The 14,605-nt window shown below is 36.8% G+C and overlaps 1 protein-coding gene across 1 annotated transcript; it reads right to left on the reverse strand.

The window, feature by feature from the left end:
* Positions 1-4,699: 4,699 nt before the first annotated feature.
* Positions 4,700-5,291, reverse strand: LOC104489855 (the record flags this gene model as incomplete). The annotated part of the gene is made up of 2 exons (XM_010132062.1): positions 4,889-5,291; positions 4,700-4,805 (listed from the first exon to the last, which is right to left on the reverse strand). Coding segments are annotated over exons 1-2 (433 nt in total), but the record flags the coding sequence as incomplete, so codon positions are not given.
* Positions 5,292-14,605: the final 9,314 nt, after the last annotated feature.

Here is a 14,605-nt window from a genome sequence, read left to right on the forward strand (position 1 = left end):
TTTGCATAATCATATTAATATTTTACCATCTAACTTCAGAGTCCATTCAAAAAAAATTTCAAGTTTATTATCTGTGAACTCATGCATAAATTTGAAAATTTTGATATCTGAGACATCTATCTAAATTTTTGCTGAAATAAAATCAAGCAAAAACCCCGAACTTTAAAAAACAGATCTGCTTGTTTAGGTTCCTTCTTTGGTCTAGATCTGTTCTCTGTAGACATCCCGAAACTTACTTATACACTAGATAATTCAATTTACAAATGAAGAATTTGCAGTTCTTCTTTCCTTAATGTCTTCATTTCTCATCATAAGAGATCATCTTTTACTTTTTGCTCGTGCATTTTTACAGACAGGTTAATTCGGTGCTTTTCAATTAAAAAGTCTTTATATAGCATTAATTACAGATTAAATGAACCCCTGCATTAAAATGGCTTGGTCATAGTTACAGATATGACTCAGATCTAACGAATATCTTCGAAGTACTGATTGCACTACTTTGACCTTAACAGAACCACTAGCAACATGTTACAATCGGAATGACAAGGAAATAATTTAGTAAGAATTAAGAATACTTTATGTAGACTTCTATTATACAGTATAGAGCAGAATATTGTTTTTAAAAATTAGAGCCTATTTTGTGTATTTTTGATTGCACAGTGTTCTGCATAATCCACAGCACTGATTCATCCATTCAGTAAGTGGAATTCTTCATGTAAAATTGCAGGAATTGTATCTAGTAATTTCCTATCTTTTTGCATAGAAGGGCCTATTTGCTTTTGAGTTAGACTCTTGGCAGAAACAAAAAAGAATAACACATCTTTTAAAGAAGTAGGTCTTTTTTGTTATTACATTTCCCCTCTTCAAACAATAAAATAAAGAGTATGTTGAATATTTGGCGAGGGGATTTTATATGTGGCATTTGTTCAGACTAGTAACAAAAGTTAGGTTTCTTGATTCAAAGATCACTAAAGTCCAGTTTCACTTGTAAATGTTCTTGCTATGCCTCTGTCACAGAGATCTAAAACAACAACATACAGAGTCAAAACACTTCTAACCAACAAACGTTACCAATTTCCTAAAGCAAATTTTAAAATGTATGCATGAGTTCACAGATAATAAACATGAAATTTTGTTTGAATGGACTCTGAAGTGAGATGGTAAAATATTAATATGATTATGCAAATTAACCAATGAAATAATAAAGAATAAAGAATAATTAAATACTGTAATACAATTATTAATCTATATAAATTTGTTAATAAAGTAATTATTTAAACAAATGTTACCAATTTGCCAGTAAGGCACTTGTGCCAAGAAGAATAGCAAAGTCACATACGAGGTTAGCCTGCCTCGCTGCTTTGTGAAATTACTCAGAATTTCTCCTCGATTTCTTCCATACATGCAGTCAGGCTGGTTGAGTTGGATAAACTCAACACACCAAAGTAAATACAGTCCATATGTGCTCCAATCTCATCACAGCAGAACATTGTCTGAATCCGAGTTTACAGAAGATCGGACGCTCACCTCCCTAGTTGGCCGTGGGAATCCAGATCCCACAGTAATGATCAGAATGAGGCACAGAGGGAGAATGTAAAAGAAGCTTGACATTCGTATATTGAACTGGCTTGGGCAATGGAACCTGTGCCTTGTTCTTGTGCTCAAGCGCACATACAGCTTAGAGAGAAACACGCAGGCAAGCCAATCAATAATTGTGAACAGCGTATAAAATTCTGGAGAGGTTTTTGTGGTGTGTTGATTTTCATCTACCAGCAATTTTTATAAAAAGGCAGACAAATAAGAAAAATTGTATCTGTTCTTATGTGTCCTGATATGACATTTGCCAGAAGTGGTTAGGTGATCTATCTGCCTGCACATTAATAATATGCACCTTTCAAAATCACTCATTAACTCCTACTCATTGTATCAAGAACTCTGGTTCTGACTGCTAACAGTATAGCTTTATTTGGTATTGATGCTTGAAACCCATCTCTTCAACCTACTTGAGCTGGATATTTTCTCAAGACACAACATATACAGCTACTGATGACTAATATTTTTATGCATGAACACAGACAAATGCATACCCTATAAAAAGATGAAAAAACAACGTTGTGTTAGATTAATTTCCATCCAATTGTCATTTAATTAAATTCTAATTTGTGGCCACTTTTATGTACACAACGTCAAGCAAATAAAACAAAAAAATTGAAATTGAAATTCCATTAGTTGAAGAAGGGCTTTGCTGAGCCTAAAAAGAATCATGGGGCATCCATTCCCAGAATTTAATAATTACAGTTTAAAAAGAAAACAGAATCGAACCACAACTTCATACATAAACTAAGTAATGGTTTTACAATTTATTTCTGCTCCCTGATGAAGCACAAGAGAAGCAATTGTATGTCAGTGACATTTTCAAGTATTCACTTTCTAAGGAATTGTCTTCTGTTAAAGTGAAATTATGGGTAAACAATTAATTATGAGACCAGACTCTACTTTGAGACCTTGTTGAAGCAATCAGAAGTCGGACATAAACAAAGCACCTCACTCAATACCCCGTAATTTATCTGCCATTGTACCAGAATGATTGTAGGGCATCCACGGGACAATTTGAAGTCTATCGGGATGCTGGTACCTAGATATAGATGTGAGAAGACCAAAATGCGGGGCTAGTAATTCTGTGTATATGACCAAATAACAAGATTCAGCACCATGAACAACATGATGTGCTCTTATTTCACTTACTCTGCTAAAACAAAATTTAACATCATCAGTGAAATCTAATCTGAGAAAATGTAACATCTTAGTGAACTCTGGCAAGTTTAATTTGTTGCAATTAAAGCAGACAGAAAGATAACCCTATTTAACAGATGACCTTTTGTATAAATGCAAGGTTTGTCATTTACTTTTTTCTTTTTTATATATATACAAAAATACATTGGTCATGTTAGAAAACAGGTTTGTAGTAGGTCAAACCCATGTAGCTTTTCCCTTTTAAATAAATCTTTACATTCTGTGCTATTAATCTTAAACAATTTTAAAGCCAGATGTGTGTTAAAAAAAAAAGCTTTCAGAATTAGTTTAATTAGAATTTTATGTGAATAAAGGTAAATAGGTATAATCAGAGGTGACTCTCTGATGAGAAGAATCTTAAGATTGCCAGAAGATGAGGACCTCAATACCACCCTCTCCCCGACACACCCTGAAATAGCAATAAGAATAAAGAGAAAAGCTACCGTGAAGGCAACTGGATAAGTTGCAGAGTACTGATGTCATAACAATTTCAAAAAAAGACATGCCTCCTTATTTTTGATGATACTTTGATCACTAGTTTTTGATGATACTTCGATCCCTAGCTTGTATTTGGGAGATGCTAGGGTGGGGAGAGCAGGGAAGCTCTGGTTCCCGTGCTAGGAAACAGGCTATAAAAAAATACAATTTAAGCAATCTTGTCCTCAGTCCTGTTTGTGAAAACACTTAGCCAAGATCCTGAACCAAAGATTACTAGTGAAATGGAAAAATCCCATTTAAAACTATGGAGTTTGGATGATGTCCTAAATAAATATTCTCTTTTGAGATTATTGGAGGTAAGCAGAGTGATTATAACCTAGGATTTAAATTTCATTTAGCTTGCTGAAGTGAAATATATTTCACATTAGTTAGTAGCTCAAGAGTACGTTTTAAGCAAAGTTTGATTTGTAGTCTTTACCTACAAATTTCAACTTCATCTATTAATAATTTAAGATACCAGCTTTCATCAGTTAAAACTATCTAAAAGTATCCATAAGAGGACTGAACTGATTTAACAACTCAGGAACATTTTTAGTTACTCAGTGCAATTAGAATATGTATTGAAACTGTTACCATAAAATTCTGTATTTAATCCTAACTAGGTATAATGGTCTTTGGAAAGAGAAAAAGAAAAAAATGTTTCCCCAAAGGAAACAAATATATTCCATTAACACGCCAACGTTGTAATAACACATCAAATGTCTTTCATGGAGCACAGTCTTCAATGGTCTCTGCAGCACCATTGAAAAAGGCTATGATAATAATAGAAAAAAATTTACTAGATAGGCATGCCTTTATTAATATTGCTAATTCATAGGTGGTTTTAATGTAGAAGTGATGATAAACTTCTGAATTCCTTGTAGTTTACCTCTTTTGACAGGTACAAGCCAGTCTTTCTCTTTGAAAGCCTTTTACTTCCCTAAAGTTACTTCTCTCTTTTAGGATAAGCATGCTTTCCCAGAAAAATGACGTGGCATTTTTAATAATAGCTTTCCCCCCTTTCTATTGATCATAGAAAGACCAAGTCAGTCATTATCCTGAGCTGAGACTGACGGATTTAGAATTGAGCAATTTACAGTCTGAAGAATTTAAAGTTGTCTCACTCAACTCTACCATCATCAACTCAATTATCATCAAGAAATACCTCTGTTGCAAGAAGCAGGTTTGGGATCTCACGTTCAAAGTCCAACCTGCAGATAGCATGAATATGTGGTACCTTAAACAGCACAGTAACCATTAAGAGAACATGCCTACAGTTAACACCATTCCTCCAACAGTAATTGTGAAAACTGTAATGGGCTCTGGGAGCACGGATCAGGCTATAGAAGACAGGAGTCAAGCTCTGCTGCTTTTCTTAAGACAGTATACAACTGTGGCATCCCAACCCACTCCACTGGATGCTACTTACCTGTTTCTTCTGTGTGGGCAACAGCTCTTCTCCCCCTGTTTTTGCTCCAGTTCCAGATTTCCTTTTGGAAGCTTTCAGCCAGGCCAAGACCAGGAAGCCTGTTTTCCTATCAGGGAGAAGCGACAGTCAGTGAAAGCACCCTCACATTTGCTCATCCCCTGCAAACCGCAAACCACCGCTACAGCTTACCTGCCTGGAGCCAGCTGCAGACACTTGCAGGAAGGAAGGAACAGGGGTGCCTGTTTTATTTTCATCAGGGGACATGGGTGGCCGGTCTAGTGGAGACCTTGCCTGGACCCTGTAGATCAGCTTGCTGTGCAGAGCTTCTAGTTCTGTTTTCAGTGTGATAACATGGTAAAGAGACACTGCTGCAAGACAAGAGGACAGGAGCATTGCAAGCCACAGGAATGTGACAGAAAAAAGTCCCGTGGTGCCTGAAGTAGCACCAGGGAGGGCAGAGGGAGTGGAGGCGGTATCCTTCTGTTGGATGACGTGCACACAGTCCACGGATTTCATCGCTGCTCTTTCCTCACTAAAGGCAGAGGGAGAGTTCAGCTGTTCCCTTCCGAGGTGCAATCCATGTTACCAGTTGCTCTCTGAAACTAAGGGCATCCAGAATAAGTGAACAAAACGCCCAGATCATTTCCTGTCATATGAAGCTGTTGATAGAACCACTAAACTTAATGTACAGACTGAACCTCTAAGATTCAGCTTCCATTTAGTTTTCTTCATTCTGTGCTGCATTTTGGAAATGGACACTTTCTCATGAGCTGCTTGCTCAATCTACCTTCCTCCTTTCACTTTCAATTATTTATTTATGTGGCAGCTTGCTATTACTGTTTCCCATTATCTTTCAGTTCAGGCACAACTGGTGCCACTGGTAATTTACAGACTTATCTAGAAGTGCAGAAACAATGCAAAATTTCCTGGCAGTGTATCATCAAGTGCTACTTAGAAGATAAACACATATGGCAGTTAGAGTGCCCCTGCGTGTGTGTAGGCATATAGATGTACTTATGTCATATACATTATTACGTGTATATATATTCATATCTAAAGTGCCTGTATGCCTACAGAGCGGACAACCTACTCACACAAAAACTTTTGTGGTTTCCTAAATACAATAGTGTAAAATATTCCCGGGTATGAGTAACAAATTACTGGTCTCCTGACTGTATGAAGCTGCAGATTCTGCAGTTCAGTTCATCATGCTAACTCGAAGAGGCATGAATTTTTATTAAACTTATCTAATAAATATAGTTTCTGTACAGAATTCAAGGACCTGGATTAATGCAAAAGGGGACACAGAGAAGTGGAGAGCGGAAACTTTGGGTGGGGGGCAACTAGAAATAGTGAAAACAAAAACAGGGGGAGGGGGAAAAGGGGCAGAAGGGTATAGAAGAAAAATAACATTTAGAGAATTTAAAACAAACTGCCAAAACATTAAACATGCATGCTTAAGTTTTACAGGTGAATCCTGAATATTTGGCTTAAGATCATCTTTTAAAGATTATACTAGTCCTTTCTTCTTAAAATCCTGCATTAGGAATTCCTTTCTTCTCTGCAGCAGCAAGTCTACCTAAGCATCCCAAACATGTTCATATGCTTTTTCTATTGTCTTCTCACACAAAATTAAAGTTTTACTCCTTTGTTGAAAGTTTCAATGGTCTGGGACAGAAAAACATCACAACTATGACTAAAATCAGGTCAATCCCCCTTCTAGAATCTAAATTTTTTTACCATGTAAGTGAAATTTATCTTTGCAAAGATACCAGCAGAGTAGTTCAGATCAAGTTGATTCTGTTGGGAAGGAGATGGAAGAAGGAACAACAACAGAGTAACAACTTCCATAGCCTCTACCACTTCTATTTCTTAAGATTGAGAAACTGAGGTTTATTAGAAGCTTTTTCATATCCAGTTGTGATGCAAGGTATTCTTTTCCTTACTTTGCTACCTCTAGCAACCACCATTATCTTGCACAGACAACAAATTATCTTCCTAAACACAGAGGAAAAAAAAATACTTAAACATAAAAATTATTTAAACATGCCCCTAGAAGGCACATACATACTGTGAGAAACAATACAGAAATCAGTGGAGGGTGGAACAAGAGCAGAATACCATACCAGCTCTGTACCTATTTTCAAGGCTAAGTTAAGGAGTAAATGGGGCTGCATTTTGAAGGAAATTTAATATGAACTAGGGTAGGGTTTTTGGAACAGAATAAGCAATTATTAGAACTAAGCAGATATGTCTTCAAGTATTACCAGACATCAGAACATTACCAGCCTAGGACTGACTGTGTTCCAAAAATAACATAATATGACAGTTGGAAAAGAAGTGCTATTTAAGAAAATGAAACCAACTGAGAAAGCTGGAAAGTTTTAACTGGCTATCCAGGAATACTGAGAAACAATTGGCCGCCGAGGTCTTTGCAGTCATTAACATATAATAAAATAACAGACAGGTGTATAATTAGCATCAGTCTAGTTACTTCTAGAGAAAATAGGCTGTTCCCAGCCTCCACACCTTCTTTAAATAGGGTCATTATTTGGGCTGACAAAATAATTGTGATGACACAGAGGACTTCTCTAAGACATCTGGCTTTGTTTTGCTTATCATTCTGCTAAATGAGACTTTCAAAGGGAATATGAGGAAAATCAGAACATCCCCCACATAGCGGATTGTTAAATTCAACAGGTATTTCTAGCTGAGTATCAAAGGGTTCACTCTTTTTTCAACCCTGTGTTGTCCTACAGCTTCATAAGCAGATACGTGATTTGAAATAAAATATAATTTTAGACATTTGTGATAACAGAAACATAGCAGAAAAATAATGACAATGAGAGATCAGTTGTAAAAAATGACATGAATTGCTTAGAAATAATTTAGTTGAACAACTTTCATTTTAGCAGTCAAATGAAGCTTCATTAAATTGGAGACTACTGATAGGGTTAAAGTAAAAACTCAGAAAAAATACTCAAAAAAAAAAAAAAAAAACAACCCCAAAAAAAGGAACCCCACCCCGTGCTAGTTGCAGAGCTTAGAGTGGGGAGTTGGTGCCTTGATGCTTGGCGCAATGTCTTGCCATAACATACTGTTCTTATGACTCCTCTTCCTGGAAGAGCTGCAAAGTAGTCCTCATCCTGCTTAGAGCAAAGTCAGTGATGTGAACACACGTACAGTTTCTTCGGCATTTTAAACTAATGTATTACTAAAGACAACTGGAGAGCTGAGATTAGCCTTCCATTAGCAGATATGGCACGGTGTTGACTCCAGCTGAACATGATCTCTCATTACAACTTCCTTGTTGAAATGAAAGTGTAATACTTGGATATACATGCTGAAGCAAATTATTAAGCAAAAATGAGAGGTAACAGTAACCATGTTTTTATATCGACACAGCTGTTTGCATATAGTTAGGACTGTCAAAAACCAAACAGTGAAAAGGGTTCAGAACAGAAACCCAGAACGAATGTAAGAAGCCTAAAGAACTCATCACAGCAAGGGTATTCAGTTTGTGGTTAGCAGCTTGCTTCTACTGGCCAGCTTCCTTGGAAACCCTTTTGCAAACATTTGTACCATATTAACTGGTTTTGGCTCAGGACACACATGCTATGCTACCCACGCATGCAGTAAAACCTTGGGGCAGCTAGTGACTACTTACTTCAAGTCCAGTTCAAAGCAGGACTTCCAAACTATTTCTAGGAAAAAAAATGCCACTGCGTTAAACCACTGAAATCTAGTCTTTCCATCTAACTCTGGAAGCAAATAGGAATAAATCCTTATAATAAAGGTGTTCTGAAAAAGCGGTCCAATTTTGCATGCACTATACAGCTGATCTACGCACACACAGTGAATCCAATCATTTAGTGCTTCTTTAACCTAAAAAACCAGCTATGTTGCACACTCAGGTTGACTGACAAAGGGACACCTTTAATTTAGCCAAGGAAAACTATTATGAAATGCCTTGGGCAGTCCAAGAATTTTACTTAATTTTCTTTTACTTTTGGGAAAAAGAGAAAACTTTTAAGTAAAACTCAATAAGGAAAAAAATCCCAACATAATCACTGAAGACTCTTAATGGTGAGAATGTTTCTCTCATTAGGGAAAATGGATTCTTGAACAAAATAAAGACTGGTTAAAACTTCCAAGATGTTACAGCAGATGCCTGTTATTTCTGCAGGCAATTATTTTTTAATTTCATCTAAACTATCAAGACGGGCCCTGCCAACCTGCAAATTTATAAATCATCACGACATCTGCAGGGAACCAAGGCAGAGATAGTAAGCAATCACACAGGAAATTTGTGGTTGAACCAGAAACTGAACTCTGTATTTCCTGAAATACAGTACTGTGCTTTAACCACAAAAGCATCTTCTTTGAGGGGGAGGAAAATCCCATAATGAAGTCTAACGTACAGAAGAGAAGTATATAATTCACATACGAAGACTTGGATAAAAACCCAGTTCACTGAAGAAACTTAGACCTAAAAACAAATGTTCTGTTTTTAAAAGAGAGGTTGTGCAGATGCTGCAGTCTAGAGATCCAGACAAATATTGATGGACATACTAAAAGTACGTCTCCAGTGGCAAAGGTCCAACTTCACTTACTTCTGAAGCAGCCACAAAAGTGAACTGGTCCGTGTGGTTATTACAAAAAGAAGTGGCCACGATAGCTTGCCTTAACTACACAAGACAGTGCAGAACAGATGGAGGAGCAATGAACAAGCAAAGGTTCCATCTCAAACACATTTCATTTCATGTCCTTTCTGAAGACAGATTAAATGGATGGACTAACATGGAGGAGACCAGAGTAAAACCTGTATGACAGTTTTCTGTAGGAAATACCTTTACTAAGAGTATTCATAGATAGCCTTCTGAAACAGTACCTGTTCCCTTCAAGGACACTCAAAAAACCATGTAGGTTCCCATCTCACGTACGGATCAGAAGATCATTCTATTTGTGAATACTATGCTATTGTGGCTGTGCATCTTACATCCTATTACCTTAAATTTTAGGAAGCTGTTGAATACCTTGCAAGTAAACGATGTGTTATCCAAACAGTTAAAGCATTATTTGATATATTATCTTGTTAAAAGGTGAAAAAAAAACCCAAACAAAAAACAACCTATGAGGTTTTTCTGAAGCAAAAAAGGTATTTTCTTTTTGCCTCCTAATTTCAAAATTGCCTAGGAGAACAAGAGTATCTCTGCACATTTTAGATATGCCATGCTTGATTTATTCCTTGCTTAAGACTTTATTTCTCTAGACATCTAGACAATTTGGCATTCATACGACACAAACTAAACCTACAGCTGACTTGCAGCCATCGTTACATTTTACATAGTTATTACAGCGCTTTCAAAGTGAAGAGGAAATAGCACAAGAAAGAAGAGTAATTATTATAGGTGTCTCTCAGTATGCAGGAGAACCAACAAGAAATATAATTTTAAAAACATATGAAGTATAGCAAGAAAACACAAGATTTATATACCACAGCAGCTTAATGTCAGCCTCCTCCCCTTCCCACCCACCCCCATGATGTTATAGCAATTCCTTCTTACTGCACAGGGGAAAAGGAGTTCTGTCATACAGCTGTAGCTCACTTCTCCTAGAGTCTCACTAGCTTGGCTATCCAGCAACGTGGAGCACTGCATTTCTCCACCTCTATGACACTATGCAGCTTGATGATTTTGCACAGATGGGCTAAAAATGCCTTTGTATTGTCGCAAAGTAAACAAGGAGCCATGGCCTTTCATCGGGGAGTGGCCACTCTTCTGTTGCTACAGTCTGTGGACCTTTAATGAAAGTCTCAGGACAGGGATCCAAGTGTTTTCAAATCATAGAGTTATTTCTTCATAGCCGAATCCAATTGCTACACTACCAGTTCTCAAGAACAGAAAGGGAAGGGTTCTTTGCCTGACCTTTCCCTTTGAATTTTTGTAAATAGTCAACGCCAGATGTAAGTGTAACAGAAAACAGCTGTACAACTTCCTCCCTGTCTTTGAGCACCAAAATCTGCTCCTTAGTTGCCCGTCAACATCTTTCTGAATCTGGTATGAGAACACACATTTTGTGTCAGCAACCTCGTGGTTCTCCATTATTCACCTCATTGATTATCATATCAAAGATGTATCTCCAAGTATTATGAGTGAAACCATGCTCTGTAATACATTAAAACCAGGTCTGCTCTTAAGCTGTATTGCCTTTCAGAGAAAAGAAAAATTATGGGCTTTTTTTTCAAGATAGGACAGTTGTTCTGCCCCCTTTCAAGCTGAAGTACAACAAATTAATCACATTAAGGTTTTCAAAACATTTCCAGAAAATATTCAGCATATCTTCCTTATCTATTTACAGAGACAGAACTCTGGAAAAAGCCTAAAATGAAGACCCTGAATGGAGTCCAACAAAAGATTTTAAGCTTGCACATGTTCAGTATCTTCAGAACAAATTTTTGTTTAGCCGATGGCTCACTATTTTCTCAAAACCTTATCAACTTGATGTTTTTAACAGAGAGCAGTCCCCTGCCTTTGGCTTAGGTTTCTTTTCTAACATTTCAGTTTAGATGTTCATATGCCCCCATCAATGTCTACTATGATTTACACAGTACTTGCAAATGCTGAGAGAAATTCAATCACTGTATTTTACCTTTGCCTATCTGATATGAAGGCTTATAGGTATCTACTAAGCAAATGAATATAACACCGTGAGACATTCCGGGATACAGTTTACATTGCACTTTGTAGCCCAGCTGCTTATCGATTTTCAAATAAGAAAAAGCAAATGAAAGACTTGTATTCTTCAGAGCAGCACCACACAAGTAAGGTTTCGTGACATACCAGCCACAACTGCACACTGCGTTTCACATAACAAGGGCAGTACCCACGATACCCAAACACTAGTTGCTTCCTTAGTTTCATTTCTTGCTTTTCAAGAATTGGAAATATCTTTATTCCATTCAAAATTAATAGGTAACTTGAATAAAGTGTCAAAATGTACCACCCCACCCTACCCATGTTATGTTTGGTTAAATTTGAACTATAAACCCTGCAGTAATCCAGGAGAGAAGACACATTTTGCAGCTTTAGAGAAGACTGCAGTAAATCCTTACTTTCTGGGTATGTCACATTAACCACACAGGATGGGAGCAGAGGTGATACAAGCTTAGTTACACATTTATCTGTAAGAAAGTAGAAACCGCTTCAGCTTGTTTCCCACTGCAGCTACATGAATTATCTATAGAACTGCTGGAGTGGTATTACAGAATTTAAAATTGACATTTAAAATACCACTAGCAAGAAGTGGTAAAACTAGTCAGAAGCACCTTAAAGTATTTCCTAAGTGACATGATACTTAGACCACCTCTCAGTCCCCTGGCTAACAGAGGTTTTGAAATCAGGATGTCTTAGAAAGTGATGGAGAGCTACCACATACCAATTTTACTTATTAACACTTCCTGAAAGTGAGGATACATGACAAAGCTTAGAAATACTTGCAACGTAATTTTCCTCTGTAACAGCATTCCCCAAATGCCACATCTACAGCGCGGATACCTACTCCATGTGCTCTGGTTTAGGGAAGTAACTGAAAATGACATGCTGAGGTTGATCAGTTACCATGCACTCAAAAATACCCCTGTACACATACTGCAGACAGGCCACAAACTAAAACAAGACATTTACAGCACTTTTAATGTATCAATTTATTGCATATGTCAGTACATAAAAATAGAAAAGTGTTTTTTGTAAAATTAATTTTATTGTAAAAACCAGACTAGAATGAGAATGTAAAACTTTGCCACAAATAGCACATGTACAGTAACATTTATGCTTTGTCTACAAAACATAAGAATACTTTATATGACATTTTTGCTTAACTATATATTAAACAAAAATCAAGTAAAAGGCTTGCATCATATACTCAATGGCTGTTTCTGAAGTCAAAACACAAGTGTTATTTAGAACTTCAACAGGCTATCTCTATTTACACTTCCGTGGGATTCCACTTTAAATTATACTAGCAGGATGTCATTGTAAATTATTCTTCATGGGATACATCAGGCTGATCCCACTACATGCAAGAGGCACTGATTTTGTATTTGGCAGAAGTGCCCCTAGCAAAATCACCTGTCATTAACAAAAATAAAAATGTACTTCTCAAGAACTGAATCATGAAATACAAATGGAGGTAGGTCTGCATCTTTTTGCTAATAGAAGAGACCATACCTTGGACTCTCAATTCAGCCTTGCATTCTTCACTGTGAACATCCAACATGATGCAAATGATCAGCCTAGAGATGCTAATATGCATATTGGGTATAGTTAATCTATCTGCCCTTCAACTGAGAGATTGTCCATAGCCTACCAAATGTATTTGTGCTCTATTTCTAATTTTACCTGAGAAATGGACATGAGGGCAGCTACACCAGTTAACATTTCTTCAGATGAAAGCATAGCTTATCTCTGCATTTCACAGTTGAGAAACAAATATTGGGAATGTAAACTTGGAAAAAAAGCAGGAAGCCTCAAGTATTTCCACTAATTAAAACCACACACACAAGGTCTTATACTGGATGCTTCCTTACAAGAACTCTACTGCTAGTTATTCCAGCTCAACTTCTGATGTCCCCACCCCCCCTTTCTTCTCTTTTTTCCTTTTTTTTTTAAACTTACAGTTCTTCTTACAGATGATTCCATATTTAAACCAAGAGGCTTTCTTACAGACCTGTGAAAGTAACTCAACCTTGTTTTCCCAAACTAGAAATTTATATATACAGGACAAATACTTGGGAAACATCTATACACAAACAGAGAACTGTTGTATTAAGTGGAATAAACACAGCAGTATCCTAATATACCTTTTGGCAATTTGAAGTTATTACTACTATGTTGCTTGCAGTTCATTTTTTAACAGCACATTAACTGTGGGTTTCCATCACACAGTCTATAAACCAAAAACAAGTCTTGACTTGTCAGAACAAGTTTCTTCCCCCTTCTCCCTCTCTTAAAAGATCGTATGTACAGATGTGGAGCATTTGCATTTAAAAAAATAATTTCCTTCCTGTTTTCTGTGAATTTCCTAGCCAACGCAACAAAAAATAGCACTGCATGGTAACAGCCATTCATTCACAAGTGTATGCGCCCAACTCATGAAGGGAGAAGTAAAAACATGCACTTATGGAAGAAACCACATTAAGTGTCAAGGATGCATACATGACAATTGTGTTTCCTCACACCCAATACTTACAAAATCAGACAAAGTCCCACCTTTATGTCCTACAGGCAATACAGCAAAAAGATGTGACTTGACAATTCACGTTTAGATACAGCCCACTTTGAACAGCTCCAGACTGCCACAATCTAATGTCACAAATTTGACTTTGAGTTAGCAACCGTGTGCCCAAATGAGAATATGTCATTGCTATGTGAGTGCCACATAATACAGTACTTTGTTTGCAGTACTTTGGTTTGAGGTTTTTGTTTGTCTTTGATTGGCGGGAAGCAGGGTATAAAGCCATGTTATCTTACAAATGAACATTTTATGAAAAAGAAAACCAATGATATTTAACAGCAAGTTATGACAACTTCCGAAACTGTTATTTTCTTTCTCTTCATTCTGTCTCCAACAAGTAATCTATTTTTTTGAGCTTTATCAACTTTATTTCTAGAAAAGCAGTATTTGTCCACTTATTTTCCTTCTCTCCCTCCACCTTAATTCTAAAGCAATGTGAAGTAGCTGAAACAGTCTATGCAAGCAGCTCACACCGTGATTTTAGAAAACAGAGAAAGGGAATGCTATGTCTATTCACTTCCTTCTGCTAAATAAACAACCCCCTCTTCAGTCAAACTTCAGCAACATACCTTCTCCACCTGCCTCCTCTCAAAAAAAAAAAAAAAAAAAAAA

The sequence above is a fragment of the Buceros rhinoceros genome, unplaced genomic scaffold (genome assembly GCF_000710305.1).
Source record: "Buceros rhinoceros silvestris isolate BGI_N320 unplaced genomic scaffold, ASM71030v1 scaffold16872, whole genome shotgun sequence".
NCBI lineage: Eukaryota > Metazoa > Chordata > Aves > Bucerotiformes > Bucerotidae > Buceros > Buceros rhinoceros.